Source organism: Toxorhynchites rutilus, chromosome 3 (genome assembly GCF_029784135.1).
Source record: "Toxorhynchites rutilus septentrionalis strain SRP chromosome 3, ASM2978413v1, whole genome shotgun sequence".
In the NCBI taxonomy this organism is placed as follows: Eukaryota; Metazoa; Arthropoda; class Insecta; order Diptera; family Culicidae; genus Toxorhynchites; species Toxorhynchites rutilus.
The window spans coordinates 201,748,843-201,767,099 of NC_073746.1; the positions used below are offsets into that span (position 1 = coordinate 201,748,843).

The 18,257-nt window shown below is 40.4% G+C and overlaps 1 protein-coding gene across 1 annotated transcript in view; it reads left to right on the forward strand.

The window, feature by feature from the left end:
• Positions 1-1,202: 1,202 nt before the first annotated feature.
• The window catches only part of LOC129776030 (kinase suppressor of Ras 2), a 46,652-nt gene continuing 29,597 nt past the window's right edge, over positions 1,203-18,257 (forward strand). The window contains exon 1 of the mRNA XM_055781399.1: positions 1,203-1,764. Coding sequence (XP_055637374.1) covers positions 1,470-1,764 — 295 coding nt within the window. The 5' untranslated portion in view covers positions 1,203-1,469. The remainder of the gene's footprint in view (positions 1,765-18,257) is intronic.

Sequence of the window (18,257 nt, forward strand, 5' to 3'; positions counted from 1 at the left end):
TTTATATTATAATAGTAATTATTTGTGGAACAAACAGGAAATGCATCGACAAATGGTTAAGTGAGTGTCAGAACTACATGTGTTGAGTAATCAAACAATATGAAGTAAAAATTTTCATTCAAACTTTTATATTTCTACACTGCACTTGGCCCTTCTGATCTGATAGAGAATAATTTACCTCCCAAGCATTAATATCGCCACCAGACACTGTGCATTTGTCGTCGCAAATCAGACTATATAACCCACACCAACAAACCACCGCATTCGTGAAACTGAAAACGTTTTTCCATTACAGAGTCAGTTTGGCACTGACTCAGTTTTAAAAACGAATTCGCTATATATATTTCTCTCTATAATATGTTGCAATTTCAGGAGGAACCTGATTTTAAGGTTCCTGAAGGCACCCATCACGATGCGACGATAACCGCTAGTCAGAGAAGGTCATATCTAAATTATGTATCTCCGGGTAACAATTCGAACACTAAGGCCATGTTCTCACTGCAGCGGGTCGTCAACGTGGCGTGAACGGGGCATGTTCACTTCCCGCCACGATATTTTAATTCACTTACATTGCACCGTGCCAGCGGCGTGTCTTCGGCGTGTTCTACGAAAATTGTCAATGTGTGTTTTTGAATGAAAGAATGAAAATTGGTTTATTTTTCAATATTCCAACATCGTTGGATGTATCTGGCTAAAAACTCGGAGGGTGAAAAACGTCAAAAATAAAACAAAACAAAAATTTTTAAATTATGTCACTACTACAAACAAACATATGCTAGAGAGAAGCGGAGAAGTACAAATATCGCCGGCGTGAAGTGTTTTCGTTTGTACGCCAGCCACACCTCAAAACCACGCTCACGACACGTCAGCCTGGTGTGAACACATCGCTAAGAACACATACAATTAATCGTAAGCGTCACACGCCCCGCTCAAGCCACGCTGACGCCCCGCTGCAGTGAGAACAAGACCTGATGATGATGGTATCTTAAAATCTGAGAATTTTTGCTAAAACAGAAATAGTATTAGGCGAGAATGTTGCGCAACATGTACAATCACATCCAGCAACCATGTAATTTAATTTGGACTCTGTTCTACCTGCTAGATATTTTCCTTGAATCTGAGTTTTGCGATGTTTTCCTCCGTTGCGCAGCAACATAGAACATGTTGAGCTAGTGTATGCCATGTTATCGGTATTTTGACAATCATGACCACTGTGATTTTCACAATACCTCAGAGAACAATATTGATTTTTACTTCCCAATGTGTAAACCAATCTGAAGGTAGCGAAACACACTGCAAATATGTTGCACAAGGACTTCAATAGTTAAATAAAATTATGAAAGTGTTAGCTATGTGTTCGCAATGATCAAATTGAAGTTACTTTCGATTTTTGTGGTATTCTATTCGAAAAGTGACTATTTACAGTCTTCTTTTATTGTTTTGTATTGAGCTCGATCAATACCAGCACGATGGCTGAATCAAATAGTGACCAAAACTCGAACAATGAAAATGAAGTAAACATCCGCAGAGGGCTCGATGTTATCCAAAGCATGATAGATATATCTGCAGATCGTTTGGAAGGGTTGAGGACTCAATGTGCAACGAGCGCAGAATTAACACAGCAAGAGATACGGACACTGGAAACAAAATTAGTGAAAATGTTTTCGGAATTACTTCTGACTAAGGCAAAACTACCAGAACGCTTACCCAGCCGAGGTCTTCCAGCCACAGGAAATGAACTACGGCAGTGGCTACGAGTTGTTGGTACGTATGCAATAATCTACAAATTATATATAAAAGAATACTTTGTAATGAAAAAATATGGTGTTAGGAAGTTGATTCGTATTTTTTTAGGAGGTAATACGTTAGGTAGCTAATGTTTGATAAAAAAAATAATCTGATCTCAACTATGACAGATATTAAAATTTTCTTGTTTCTCTGTTCGCCTTAAATAGGCTCAATTCAAAAGTATATTATAAGAATGATTGTACTGTTTCCATTTGTGAGACGAAACAATTATACAGTTGTAAAATATTTCAATTAGTGAGATTTAGAAGTAAAAATTATTAAAAAGACAGTGTTTTCTTAGGGGTTTTTTTCCTAAACAGCATGATAAACTTAGTTATTTCTATCATCCAAATTAAAGCTTTCCTATCGCTCTACAATTCGTTCTTATGTACCAAACTGCTATTTTGTTTACATTACTGCAATATTATACGCCTTGGATTAGAGTATTGAAAAACCACGATTTATACTCCACTGTGTACAGCATTGACTTACATTTTCGTAACTTAATTTAGTTTACATTATAATATGATACTAAGTGTATAATATAATAAAACATACAATTTATCAGATACGACGAACTTTTTTTTAACGAAAACATAAAATTTGAGCGAGTTGGAAAACAAAAAGTCAAATTATCAAAGAAAAATCCTTCAATACAACTGAACGTTTGAAAACCGGAACTGAAAAATGACGATTATTAAAGAAATGAGTAAACAGCGTGCACACACACACATTGCACGCTGTTTTATACGTGTGAGTAATTTTCGTGTACGATACAAAAGAATGTAGCTCACCTGTAGCGTATGTCAAACCACGTTGAACTCGAACATCGATGCATGCACACGTACATGGGAGAAAGAAAGAGAGGAACGAATTCGTTTTGGGGGAAGTTACTTCAAAATGCAATGAGGACAATTTGACTGGGAAGAATGAAATGATAGGTAGAGGGAGATAGCGACTAAACGCCCGACTGGCTGTTAAGTCGTTTTGGCGGAGAAACTGTGTGAAAAACCCTAAAGTTATTACTAACTGAATACGGATATAGTCAGTCAGATAGTCTGCTGACTATCCTCAGTTGACTATGAGTATGCAGAGTCCTGATTTTTACACCACAGGGTAAAAATTCGAATAGTGTAGCATGAACAAATTCGTTTCACAAGAAATGCCTTTGCTTCCATACGCTATTCATAGTTGTGCGATAATCCATGGACATTGTTAGTGTGTAAATACCTAGCTAACTAGTTCCGTTAACACCCGTCTCCCCGTATCCGAACTCTTTCCGTCCGCTTCTCGAATCTGTCCCTTTCCTCTTGTGAAGCTTACCTTTCTGTACGTTGCACCGCAACTTTCCACTTTCTTTCTCCATCAAGGTGCTCTTTAGTAATCAGGTATATTCATTTCTAGAGGCGAATGAACTGCAAAGTTTAAAGCCTCTTAAAAACAAAGAAGTAGAAGAAGAAGTATATTCATTTCAAATATCAAGATTTTTGATATACAAGGTATGGTATGGAACCCTACACCCCGCCCTTCTTTAGATTAACAAATTACCACCCAAAACTAGACTCAACCTTATTATGTAATAAAGTCCTTAAGACGACTTGGCTCCACTCTCATTCGCTTTGATTCCCCTGCTACACCACTGTTTTCACTTCAATCTGTCCCAGAAGTTCCACATTCACCAACGTCAAACGTAAATCAGGAACCACGTTTGTTTCCGGCACTGGTACCTGTTCTATATCCTTTGATTCCGCTCCCAGTTCCTCTGGGTTAGCTGCATCCTTTGGTATAAACTTTAAATGTGCAGCAACTTTGTTGTATATAATTACAGATGAACTTGAGCGAATCGTTACGCTCATTCGTTTCGTCTGAACTACATCGAGCTCCCCTGGAGAAAAGTCTGAACTAAATTCATTCACTACGCCAAAAATGCACGTCTGATCTATATGCAGCTGGGCCTTCTTCTTCGTCGTTAATCGGCATAACTCCTCCCCTTTTCCCTCTCCACCATATCGTGATTGTTGAATTTCCTTGAGATGAAACAATCAATTTCCGAATTTTTAACCACCTTTATTTCAGATCTTTTTGCTGGTTTCAGGTAAGTATAAAGGTAAGTTAAATTATTCCTACAAATGACAGTTGTATAGGTAAGTAACAGGTAAGTAACAGATATTATAACTTATTACAACTTACGTTTAGTTTCTATATAATATTTTAAATTCAACTATTTCTCATAATAACTTTCTTTTCAGGAATCAATTCTATTAATCTCGATGCTATTCTTCAATTTGTATAGATCACTGTTTATATTTTTCTAGCATGTTGGTAGGCCAATGCTCTTGATGGGAGGTGCTTCGACTGTTGTAACACCATGATATTTCTGTCGATGGTGTACCGATTACACAGCCGTAACACCCCCGGGTACACCTGCTTCAAGGTTTACGTTCCTCTCGCACCGGATGTCCAAAACTGCCAATCTAACCACCGGGCGTTCATAGATGCCGCAAGCTGTTTGTACCGCTGCAGATCTCACTTGTCCATCTCGACTTTTGTTCACCGACAGGACTCGTCCTTTTGGCCAACAATTCCGGGGAAACGAAGGATCAACCACCAGCACAACATCACCTATTTCGATCGATTTTACCGATGAAAACCATTTTGCTCTTCTCGATAATCATGCACCCATCGTCGCCAAAATATGTTAGCCTCGACCTGGGAAACTCGCCAATTCTGTCGCAGTGTAATTGAATCGTCTGTCAGAAGAGTCGCTGGTTTCAGTCCACTAGAGGAACCAAGAAGAAAGTGGTTCGGTGTGAGCACTTGATCATCTGGATCTTCAATAGGAATTTCCGTAAGAGGACGGGAATTGATGACGTTCTCAATCTCGATGAGCATATTGCGAAGAATTTCGTCGGAAGGGTTGCGTTCTTTGTTGATGCGGGCCAGATTCACTTTCACGGATCGCACCAAGCGTTCCCAAGCGCCACCCATGTGAGGGGAGGCCGGTGGAAGGAATGACCATGCAGTATTCGGACTGATAATCTCCTGCATGATTTGCTCTTGGTCCAGTTTGGATAGAGCTTTCTTCAATTCCTTATTTGTTGCTGTGAAGTTGGTGCCACGATCACTATAGAACCGGATTGGTACACCTCGCCTTGCCATGAAATTCCTCACCGCTAGTACGCATGAATTAGCGCTTAGAGAATGCGCGATCTCTATATGTACTGCTCGAATTGTAAGACATGTAATTAGTACGCCCCATCGTTTTTCAATTCGCCGCCCCACAGATACAGAAATGGGACCAAAATAATCGATCCCTGCGTAAGAAAAAGGTCTAGTGAACGCAGCAAGTCTGCCGCTTGGCAAATCGCCCATAGGTGGTGGGATTGGCGTTGCCTTCAATTTTTTGCACGTCTGACATTCTGCCATAACTTTCTTGAAAACGTTTCGTATTTTTGGAATGAAATACTTTTGTCGTAGCTCGTTGACGACAGTCTCGTGATTGCGGTGAAAATAACGCTCGTGAGTATATCGTACGATCAACCTGGTGATATGGTGATCCTTGGGAAGTATTATTGGGTTTTTTGCGTCCATTGTGGCGTTTTTACACATACCAATTCTGCCGTGCATTCGCATGATTCGTTTGTCGTCGAGAAAAGGGTTTAATTGGTAAATTGAGCTTGTCTTCCGTATAGATTTCTTGTCAGTCGAGAGGATAGCAATATCCGCAGAATGAGCGTCACGCTGAGCTTGTTTGAGCAGATAGTCTTCAGCCATCTGAAGTTCCATAGAACCAGCATAGAACGTCTCGTGAATCCGTCCAGAATATACGTTGGTCTATGTTGATCTCTAGAGATTTCATTACGGTATCGGCCAGTCTCGTACCAATTACTGCCGCCTGCAATTCTAGTCTCGAAATGGAGACAAACTTCAGTGGGGCCACGCGAGATTTCGCCGCAACTATAGCGCACTCGATAATATTATTTTCTTCGAATCGAAGATAGACCACTGCAGCGTAACCCAATTCACTCGCGTCGACAAAAGTGTGCAACTGAACCTTAGTTCGTGATCCTAGCGACGTATTTAGCTGGTAGCATCGGGGAATTCGTATGCCTTCTACAGACGGAAGAACCTCAAGCCAATACTCCCACTTCTCCTGGAGTGACACCGGTACCTCATCGTCCCAACCTATTGAAGAACGCCACATTTCCTGAAGAAGAACTTTCAGGTAGATCAGCAGGTTTGACAGCAGTCCCAGGGAATCAAATATACATGCGAGCATACGTAACACTTCTCTTTTGGTTGGTTTTCGTCTACCTCTCATCAACTCAGCATCTTGTTTTGCCGACAGCTTGAATATGAACGTGTCCGTAGCAGTGCACCACCACATCCCCAGCACCTTCTCGGTTGCCATTTCCGAGCCAACATCTAAATTCTTTTCTGGCGCCTTTCGTTGGTTCATAGCTGACAAAACCTCCAAAGAGTTTGACATCCAATTTCGAATTTCAAAGCCAGCTTGTGCGTGGATGAAACGAACCTCTTGAGCAAGTTTTATTGCCTCTTTTTCAGTCTCGACGCTCACCAACATGTCGTCCACGTAGTGGTCATCTTGTATTGCTTTCGATGCCCTCGGACATTGACCGGCGAACTGCTTCGCGTTCAAATTTTTTACGTACTGGGCGCAACTAGGTGAACAACATGCCCCGAACGTCATCACTTGCATTATATAGACACTCGGCTCCACGTCCGAGGCATTATCTCTCCATAAGAAACGTTGGCAATTTTGGTCTGTTTTTGAGATGAGAACCTGGTGAAACATCTCCCTGATGTCACCACATATTGCCACTCGGTGTTGTCGAAATTTGTAGAGGATTGTACTGAGCAAATTGAGCGGGTCAGGCCCTTTCAGCAGGAACGAATTCAGCGACACACCATAGACTTTAGCTGCTGCATCCCATACAATTCTTGTTTTATTTGGTTTATTAGGATTAAGGACGGGGAAGATGGGTAAGTACCATACACGATCTCGAGTTTCGGTAACTTCATCATCGGTGAGCTTTCTGATGTAGCCTTTCTCCAAATAACTGGCTATAATAGAGCGTAATGAATCAGCTAAAGTAGGGTCTTTCTTCAGACGCGTTTCTAGGCACCGAAAACGTTGGAGAGCCATCGGTTTACTGTTAGGAAGACGTAACTCATTATACTTCCATAGTAAGCTGGTTTCATATTTTCCACTTTTGGTGCGAACTACAGATTGTAGTAGCTCATGCGCACGTCTATCTTCGTTGGAGAGAAGAAGTTTATCCGGTTTCGCGATTCCAAGTGAATCCAATGAGAAGTAGTTCCGCACGTCTTGTCGTAGCTGATCGGTTTTTTCATTGCACTGACAAAGGTCAATTCTATGTTGTCCTACATATTCGCCATTCGCCGCACCTAGACTACCGTGAATAATCCAGCCGAGACGAGTCTTGGTTGCAATGGGTTCTTGCATACTACCTTCTTTGCCCTTTAAGTGTCGGATAAGGTACTGGTTATCTATTCCAATTAAGATTTAAGGTTGGACATGCGAGTAGGTCTCAACAGGAATTCCTCGCAGATGTTCATGTTGCTTTGAAAGTTCCTTTGCGTTCAGGGATTGTTTGAAAAGGCCGAGATTTGCCACCGTGTGTACCTCTTGCAGGCGGTACTTCTTATGGTTGCTGCCCGTACCGGAAATCTCGACGCTTAATTTCCTGGAATCTCCTTCATAACGACGCTTGTCACCAGTCCATGTCAGACATAACGGCTCAGGTTGACTGTTTAAATCTAGCTCAGCCGCCAACGCAGAATCAATCATCGTTAACGACGAACCATCATCCAAAAAGGCATACGTCTTGATATGTTTCTGTCGACCATACAGGAATACTGGAACGACACGGAATAAAACACGTTGAGAGGGAACGCGATGCGTATTGCAGTCACGCTCTGCAGATATATCTGTTCTGGCACTGTTGACAACAGTTGAACTAACCGAATCTCGTTGATGATTGTGGAGAAGTCGATGATGTTTGAATGTGCAGCCATTCTGCCCACATGCTTGCTGCTTCTTGCACATTCCCTTATGTTTCTTTAAACATTTTCTACATAGACCGAATTCGTGCACCACTGCCCAGCGAGAACTGTAACCTAGCTCGGCAAATCGCGCACATTTCTCGACTGAACAACACTTTTGCTTGCATACTATACACGGTGTCGTTGTTACCTCTGATTTGGACATCCTTGGTAAAGTTGTCGGTTTTAATGCTGTACTCGGTTTGGCTTCCTCGGTTTGAGCATTGAAGAAGACTGCCCCCTTTCTGGAAGTTTTTTGACCTTTATTTTCATACACCGACATTGCTGCGATAGGTGAAACAGTTTCAGCCATATCATACAACCAAGTTGCAAAACAAGACAAATTTGCATTGGGTAGAGAACGTCGATGTTTAGCCCACTCAAATTTCATAGTCGGAGTCAACTTTTCAACTAGCTCTCTCTGAAGAGTTATGTTATACGCATACTCATCTAACCCGCATGCTTCGATAGTCGCATACAGATTTTGAACGACAAGGGCGAATTCGATCAGCGACTCCAGTTTGTCCGCTTTGGGTGCAGGAGTTGCCTGAATTTTACCGATTAAACTTTGAACAATAATTTCTGGGTTTCCGTATAGCATCTTTAAAGTAGAAATGATCCCAGAAACGTTTGCTGGATGCATTAGTCGACATTTGACTGCCTCATATGCTTTTCCTTTGAGGCACTTCTGCAATCGGACTAGATTTTCTTCAGGAGTATAACCACACATGTTAGTAGTAGTGTTGAAGGTAGCAAAAAATAATGGCCACTCTTCGGGATAACCACTGAACGTTGGGAGCTCACGAGAAACAGCTTGTCGAGCTGCTACTTGACTGCGTGATAAATTGTGTCCTTCGTCGTATTCATCATGGATAGTATATCGTCTTGGAGTCGATCGTTGTATCGGCACAAATTCGGGAGCGTTCGTGTTGAACCCTTGATTCTGTCTGGCGGACTGATAATGGCTCGGTCCACTTGGTTGAACCACATGTTGAGGAATAGGAGGGGCCTCGATAACTGAAGGATGCTGATAAACAGACTGTTGATTGACTGGAGGATTCTGTGGCACAGATTGGCATGTCAACTGTTGTTGTTGTAACGGCATTGATACCGACGTAACTGGATCCACTGGAAGCGTGTGTACACAGGGAATTTGTTCTTGATTGACTTGTCCGTCATTCTGAAGCCACCGTTCAACTTTCTCAATAGAACCTTCTTCAACTTCACTTGCTCTCGACGATTTCTCATCTGCGATACCGATCAACAAATTATACCGTTTATGTAGATACTCGCGCTTCCTGGTTACTTCTTGTTCTTGTAGTTTACGTTCTTTATCCAGCATCTGCAACTGTAACTGCAATCGTCGCTGATTGTTACTCATCTTGGAACTCGTTGCTTTCGAAGACCGTCTCGAAGTACCCACAAAACCTTGCTGATTGTTGTTTTGTGGATTATTTGTAGGCGGTACGCGCGGTGCTTCCAATGACGGGGCAGTAGCTTGATGGACAGGTTGCGTTGATACACTAGACGTTGACGTTGTTTGGATCACTGTCGAAGAACAAAGTGGACCCAGCGTTGCAGTTGTAGGTTGCGCTCCACTAACTGTAACACGATTTTGATTTTGACTCACGAGCGAACTAGATGGCAAAATATTTGGTAATGAGACTGTACTTGGTGCAGTAACGGTGACCATAGACGTGACTGCACTGGGGGCGGTTAACGATATAATTGTGGTTGTGGGGGCGTACGTATAATTCGAAACAGTTTGGTCATCTTGCGACCGTTGCGCATTTATTGTGAGAACGTTCGGATTTTTACTTACTAACTCTGCTGTACTGAGCGATAGAGGAATATGCTTCGTTGTTGTAATTCCTGGAGGTAAAACATTCGTCGTTGGTTTTTTACTTTGTTGTAGTTTCCTCTGGCAGATATGGCAGATCCAATCCTGATTCTGGATATCCTGCGTGACACCGACGCACTCGAAATGGTACCATTTGTCGCACTTGTCGCACTGTACCATACGACTGTTGTCTTCGTTCCCGCATACCTGGCAATGAACAGTCGATCGTTGGGCATCAGTGGCTTCTCCTTCGCCGGATCTACATTTTTGTGATGATGTCGCTTTCTTCGACATTTTATTCGTGCAATTAAACGAATAATTTAATTTGTTGAATTTCCTTGAGATGAAACAATCAATTTCCGAATTTTTAACCACCTTTATTTCAGATCTTTTTGCTGGTTTCAGGTAAGTATAAAGGTAAGTTAAATTATTCCTACAAATGACAGTTGTATAGGTAAGTAACAGGTAAGTAACAGATATTATAACTTATTACAACTTACGTTTAGTTTCTATATAATATTTTAAATTCAACTATTTCTCATAATAACTTTCTTTTCAGGAATCAATTCTATTAATCTCGATGCTATTCTTCAATTTGTATAGATCACTGTTTATATTTTTCTAGCATGTTGGTAGGCCAATGCTCTTGATGGGAGGTGCGTCGACTGTTGTAACACCATGATATTTCTGTCGATGGTGTACCGATTACACAGCCGTAACAGTGATTTCTCACTGAGTAATCATAACCAGTTACAGATTGAGCAGTAGGCAGTTTTGTAGTTTTCCATAATACATTAGCAAATACTGCCGTATCTCTTTACATCACTCTTAGCTGTTCTATCCTGTTCGATCCTGAACCACTTCATTATGAACTGATGTAGAAGTTAGTTAATTTTGTATTCCCAAACTTTTAGATACACAAAACTCTCATACTTCTGTTACGAAGACCCCCAATTTCATATTTCCAGAAAAAAAACTGAGAAAAACTCATTTTGACGCCTTATTGTACTAAACCCTACCATACTAGTAACTTCTCATAACACCGGGCTCCCTAGACTCGATAATCATTCTAAACCTTACCACACTATAATCTTTTCATCACACCAGGCCCCCTAGCCATGGTCATCATTCTGAGCCCTCTCGCACTAGAATCTTCTCATCACACCAGGCCCCCTAGCCATGGTCATGATTCTAGGCCATCTCGCACTAGAATCTTCTCATCACAACAGTCCCCCTAGCCATGGTCATGATTCTAGGCCCTCTCGCACTAGAATCTTCTCATCACACCAAGCCCCCTAGCCATGGTCATCATTCTAGGCCCTCTCACACTAGAATCTTCTCATCACACCAGGCCCCCTAGCCATGGTCATCATTCTAGGCCCTCTCGCACTAGAATCTTCTCATCACACCAGACGTTAGAGACACATACTAAAAAAAATCTTGTTATATTCCGCCGGTCTCTTACATTTGTTCCTTCTTGGTAGTCTCATCAATTATTACCTAAAAAACAACATTCTCCGTGTCTCCGCACAGCAACATGAACCAAAATTTAACATAAAAAAGACGGGTGGGTAATGTCAGGGACATAACCGGAGTGACGTAGGACTATACAAAGGGGACAGCTTTTGTTAAATATATATTTTAAATATATTGTTTTATTTTCTTCTCCTACTTGAATACCTACCTATCTACCTGAAAAATGGATTAGTTCACTGTTTACTCTTTATGAATATGTTGATGGTTCTGAACAGAACCTTTGGTGTTCTGTTTTTGTTATCACTCGATATTCCCATCTTGTTCGGTTAAACCTTCCTGTTTAGCTATTGCGTTTGCCACTCGCCACAGCTTTCACAGTTGGAAAATTTCTTCCTATCCAGCTTGTGACATGTTGTTCAGTAAATTACATTTAATGCGACTGATTGTCGTGAGCAGCTTTGCAAGCCAACTCGAGCACTTCGACGGCCGAAACTCTATAATCGTTGTTAGGTATACTGGTGCTCCGGCACCAATCCGTTCGGCCTAGTTACCCTTGCGGAGCAATCAGTGAATGCGACCAACAGGAAACTGGAGACTTGCACGGTTCGAGTGAGACTTTGCCTTTCCCTTAACTTGTCCTCCTTTGTTACGTCCACGATGCCGATGCCGTACAACCACACAAGTTTACGGTTTGAAAGAAAATATGATATTTTTTTGGGGTCCGCGTGTTTTATACTCTAGCGGTACACACTCACAGGATAGAGCCAAATCGGCAGACTCAGCCAGAGGGGCGAGTCCAACGAGACGAACGAATGAGCGTTAAAAGGAAGCGATGGCAAAAAAATACATTCATTACGATTTGTTCGCTCGTTGGATTCACATGCAGGCTAAAAAGGGTCCTTTTCAGGATCACAAAATTATCTTCAATCTAAAGAGTTTATTGTTTTGTTGTCACTCGATATCCCCATCTTGTTCGGCTAAACCTTTCTGTTTAGCGATTGCATTTGCCACTCGCCTCAGCTTTCACAGTTGGAAAATTTCTTCCCATCCAGCTTGACATATTTTACAATAAATTACATTCAATGGCACGTCGCATTACCACCACTCAGTATCGGATTGGAGGTAATTTTAACCTGTAATTGAATATTTGCGAAGACAGTGGTACAGTGTCGGCATTCAATGTGGGGTCATAATTTGGACCCCGAACTCTATGTTTACAAAAATGTCCAACTAAATATGTCGCATTACAGGTCCGTCCAATTAGCTAAATGTCGAGATAAGTGTAAATTACTGTACTTTCAATCTAGAAGCAATTTAAGAATTGGTGAAAATCAATAAGCTCAGAACAACTGCCAAATTCACATACTCAAACAAATGATCTCCTGGCAAACAAATTATGAAAAAATCAATTTGTGTTTTATTATTATTTTGGATATTGTTTTAGAAAGCATTGAACAGTATTTCCTAAACTCTTTTGGAAGGTTTAATGGCCCTGAAAAGCGCCTTGTTTTATGGAATGGTTCCAATTTAGAAAACTTTGTACTCGTGGTTTTGAAAAAACCATTTCGAACGCCCTCGATGCCGCCTTGTTCTGGATTTGCCACCAAAGCAGATTGATAAAAAAAACATTTTTTCTTCTGCTACCAGCTGCCGTTTTGCGATTGCGTTTGCCACTCGCCACTCGCTGCAAATGCTAGTTGTCTTGATGTCCTCCGAATGTGTTCTGATCCGAATGCAGTTTTTTTAATCGTCGCGAGCAGCTTTACCAGCTAACTCGATCACTTCGGCGGCCGAAACTAAACACGGTTCGAGCGGGATTTTGCCTTTCCCTTCACTTTTCCTCCTTTGCCATGTCCTGACATGGCTGCTTGTGTTGGTTTGTTGATGTGATGTGATGCGAAACAATGTGGTGTACGGTTTGGATGAGAATGATCGTTACGGCAGCGGAGCGGGGATTTTTAAGCTGACTGGCTGGCTCGAGAATTACGCATGTGTGAGACTGCGACCAATGTTTCGTTCATTTTTTTTCTTTTTCCTTTCCAATCGTGCTTCATTCTATTTCGCTGCTGCTCTGGTTGCCCGTTTTGGTCGGTACGATTTGAGGAGCACAAAATGGACCAATCAAAAATGGGCACATAGTGCATTTTGACAATGCTTGATATTTCACAATTATTCAATTATTTATCTCAAGAAAAATGAAATGTTATTCGTTATGATAGATGCGTAGATATATTTCCTATCAATTGATGCAAAAACCTTTGCGATCTATTGAGAAATGCTCGAGTTATAAGCGTTCCAAATCTTGCAATTTTTCCTACTTGTTCAGTGCCTAGATTTCCATTACACCCCCTATATCTTCCGGTTAGACGTAGTCCTACGTCAATATAAATTTGAAAGCTTTATTCAATCAATATTTGCATACAGTAGAACTCCGACTATCCGAGAGATAGTCACTCAATTTCGAGTCTCTACTGTATATGAATGAGTTTCACTAGTCGCCAGTTGGTGGCGTAAATGTCATCTGATGAAAATTATTACGCATTAGTGCACGTGCAAATGCATTTCTTTCCCATTCCTTTTCATGTTCTCCGCTAACACAACACAAAACCAACCGAATTCTCCCTTCTATCGGGGTTCGGCCTACACATTTTGGAACGCACACCAAAACACCCCTTTTCTACAGAAAACAAATTCTATTCTATTTCCTCACCATTAGTCATCGTCGCCAGATGTAAATACCTAGTTCACTAGTTCCGTTAACACCCGTCTCCCCGTATCCGAACTCTGTTCGTCCGTTTCTCGAATCTGTCCCTTTCCTTTTGTGAAGCTTACCTTCCTGTACGTTGCGCCTCAACTGTCCACTTTCTTTCTAAATCAAGGTGCTCTTTAGTAATCAGGTATATTTATTTCAAATATCAAGGTTTTTGATATACAAGGTATGGTATGGAACCCTACACAATGCTTTACACCTCTGAAGCTCTCCAAGGAAAAAAAAATAGGAGGTTGTGTTCAAGACACGACCGCATTGTTGACGTAGAACTACGCTGTAGTTTAATTCAAGTCGCTTGTTTATAACTGCGGATATTGTTTTATAATGCTACGAAATTTTTGAAATAATCATTCAACCAGTTTGGTCGCCCTAAAATGTTTTTTTTTTGTTGTAGAATCATTTGACGATAACTGTTTGATGATTCATTCTTGTGTTCGCAGAACAATACATGCTCGAGATAGCTGCGCTTATCTCGAGCATGTATTGTTCTGCGAACACATTGTCGAGCATGTATTGTCATTCTTAGTGGAGACAGTTTTGCTACTTGCAAGCGAAACCAAATCACATACAAAATTCTAGAACGACATTTACTTTCTTGGTGACTAAATAAGCGAAATAAACTCTATCTGCTCGCGAATCCAAATATATTAATATAATTTATATATTAATTATAATTTATTGAATAATTTGGTATTCCCCAAATATTTTTTGGTGCACAATCTTAACACCTGCACCGTCACCGTTCACCGTCAGTTCAATGCATTGATGCAATGTCAAAGGCACCAACGAAGCCTTTATGATGACAGAAAACAAACAATGTTGACTGCTTGGAAAAGGCTGAATATTTGCCTCAGCAAAGATTCATGACTAATACCCTAGCATAATTAATTCCCTCCCGTCCTTGTTTAGATTTATCAATACAAATGAGGTTTCAGCGTAGTGAAGATGAACTATTTTTACGTACGGATTATGAAGCACGCACGTACGCACACAAATATCCATATATCCATATATGTATGAGGAATGTATACCCTAGCATAATTAATTCCCTCCCGTCCTTGTTTAGATTTATCAATACAAATGAGGTTTCAGCGTAGTGAAGATGAACTATTTTTACGTACGGATTATGAAGCACGCACGTACGCACACAAATATCCATATATCCATATATCGGCTTGAAGTAACTAAATATACACACACTTATCTCCGTTTTGTGCTCTTCTCAACAGAAGCCCGTTCTGTTAATATTGCCAGTCTAGATTAGCTTAGCTGTCATCCTTTGTGGAGAGAGTTTTCCTACCGTCATGCGAAACCAAATCACTGACAAAATTTCAGAACATTTATTTTCTTGGTGAGCTGACGATAGCCTAGCTTGATGATTCCCCACACAATTGTGTAGTAAATATTAATGCAATGGCGTCAGTTTTGATGCAATGATTGCAATGCCAGAGACATCAGCGAGTGAGTAATTTGGTCGGTAATTTGGTAAAGAGACTTTAAACTTTAAACTTCAGTTCATTCGTCTCTAGTGTTCAAAAAGACCCTTCGAAAACTCTACTCTTTCCTCATATTACTTCTCCACCCGCATTGTCTTGAGAAAACCATTCGATCCCTCGCCCAGCAACGGTGTTGCCCAGTCGGTGTCCTCACGAAGAATGAAGTTTGCCTCAGCAAGATCCAATGTTTATACTCTAGGCAAATTTTCCCCTTCGTTCTTCTTACGATTTCCCCTTCGTTGCTCGTAATTGACAGCTCTGTTCGGGAAAGCACACAAATGGACAGAACAAATGTATGAGGAAATGGGAATGCTCCCAATTTCATCAATTTAAACCATATACAGTCTATGGGACTCAAATGTATCGTATATCAAACAAATCTTAGGGAACTTCCGATTCATTTGGTATGTAAATCGCCAGAATCCGTTCACGATAAAAATAATTGTTAACGTTAACTTTATTTCATGAAAACGTGACCTGTTTTCTGATTTGGCACCCTTAATGAAAGACATAGTTCTACGTCAAAAAACGTTTGGGATCAAGGCTTCATGAGTTTTTTTCCTGTTCCTTCATCAGAGTTTGCACTGCTTAGCACCCTACACCTTTTCCCAGATATAATGATGACATTTTCATTTTCATCATTGGTGATCGACTCTTCATCGTTATCTTCAGTGTCAGAAGTTTCACTTTGAATACAATCTGCTTCATCTTCACATGATAGTTTAGAGTTTGTTGCATCTGATTCTACAGTACATCGAAGCACTCTTCACTTATGTTCGTTTACTTTTCCAATAACTCATTTTTATTCGACATTTATTTCCTACATTTAGGCCTCAAAAGAAATAAAATAAACAGCTTGTTAGAACAAGTATTACTGTATGAAGATTCGAATAATAATTACTACTTTAGATTTTTGAGAAACTGCAACTTATGAAGTATACGCCCAAAGTGACAATTTATCATGCGACGGTAATCGAAAAAAAAATTAGAACTGCCTTCCAATAGAATACCGAAACTGGGCATATACGAAATTTAGTGAATTCAGTAATAAAAGTCATTTTATTATTTAAAATTCCTCAAGCAGTCAAAATGACTGCTTTTGGGCTATATAGGTATAACACAAAATATATCTCCGGAAATATATAATATATATATATAAGTTTTAATCACCTAAGGTTCTGAAAGAACCTGAACATGAAGATGAACAAGAACATGTTGGATGGTTGAGTTCTAGGCTAGAACTACTTTATTTTGGCATTGCTCCATATTTTATATCCAGCGAGAACTTGACTAATCTACCCGTTGACTACACTTTCAACTACCCTGCTTTAAATCATTACCCTCGTTCAATCACTACCCGCTCGACAACACGTGCTCTGTGTTGATGGTTTTGAAGGTTAAGCCTGGTTTCGCTTATAACTACTCCCCCTTCAAGCGAGGAACGTCTCGTTCCGATTTCTGATGTATGCTGCAGATATTATTTCTGTGTGATTTGCCTCTACGCTCAATCCACAGTGTATCTAAACACAGATGCCGATTACCCTTCAGACAGATGTTCCCTCTGCTGTGTGATCTATAGTTTTTTCCTACTTCAATTGTGCTGTACAGATATTTCCTCCCTTGAGTTCTAGGCTAGAACTACTTTATTTTGGTATTGCTCCATATTTTATATCCAGCAGGAACTTGACTAATCTACCCGTTGACTACACTTTCAACAACCCTGCTTTAAATCATTACCCTCGTTCTATATATGATACCGGTAGGATACCGATAACCATACATTTAATACCGAATAGGGTGGCTCTATGCAGAAAAAAGATCTGGATATTTTTTTCAAAAATTTGACTTCATACCATACATATAACCTTAAATTTTGACCCCAATTCCCTATTTTTAATTGCGATTTTATTATTTTTGTGTCAAAAATATTCTAATAATTTAACCGTTGTTCGTTTTTTCAACAGAACGAATTCATTTAAGTTGTTCAATGACTGATGGCGTAACGTCCGCTTCGTTGAACATCCATCTACAAATCCACAAGTAACATCAATTCAACTAAAGCAGGGAGCATCTCCGACGAGCTGGAAGCGTTTTTGAATGAGCACAATGAGCTATCGCAATTCTTCAAATCACATTTGCTCGGATCACAAAATGACAATCACGCTATTGCCATCAACCCTGATAAAACATCAGCTGGAGAGCACGTGTGTAGATCCAAAGCACAAGCGCTGCTGGAATCATGATAGCACGGTACACGAGAAATTTAATGCAAAGAAAAAACAATAATCTGGAATTCATCGTTGACACACACCGTTCATACGACCCTCGCTATGTTCTTCTTCAATGGCACTAACGTTCGCAAGGTTTGTCTTCTCAACGTAGTACTACTTGCGACATTTTTAGTAAATAGTTGAGATTTCGATGACGAACAATACGCCTTGAATGTATTCTGAAGTGGCAAGCTCAAGAATATGCGTGACTACAATGCAAGTCAGAAGGGTTTCTTTAACGAAAAATCTCTTGCATAAACATTAGACCAACGAGACCCCGTCACAGATACTTAATTCATTATGAACATCATTTCTCATTTTGATTTAATATTTATGAACATGCGACGAAACAAACAGAGTGCGCGCTCGAAGGATTTTTATGTTTATCATATGGTGATTTGACATGGTCAAGAAACGCCAATTCAAGATATCGTAAGCTGTGTCAACAATTTATGGTCGACATATACGCGAAGGTAGAGATTGAACGACTGCAATTCTTACTACACGATCAACAAAAGCGGTGCGAGGAA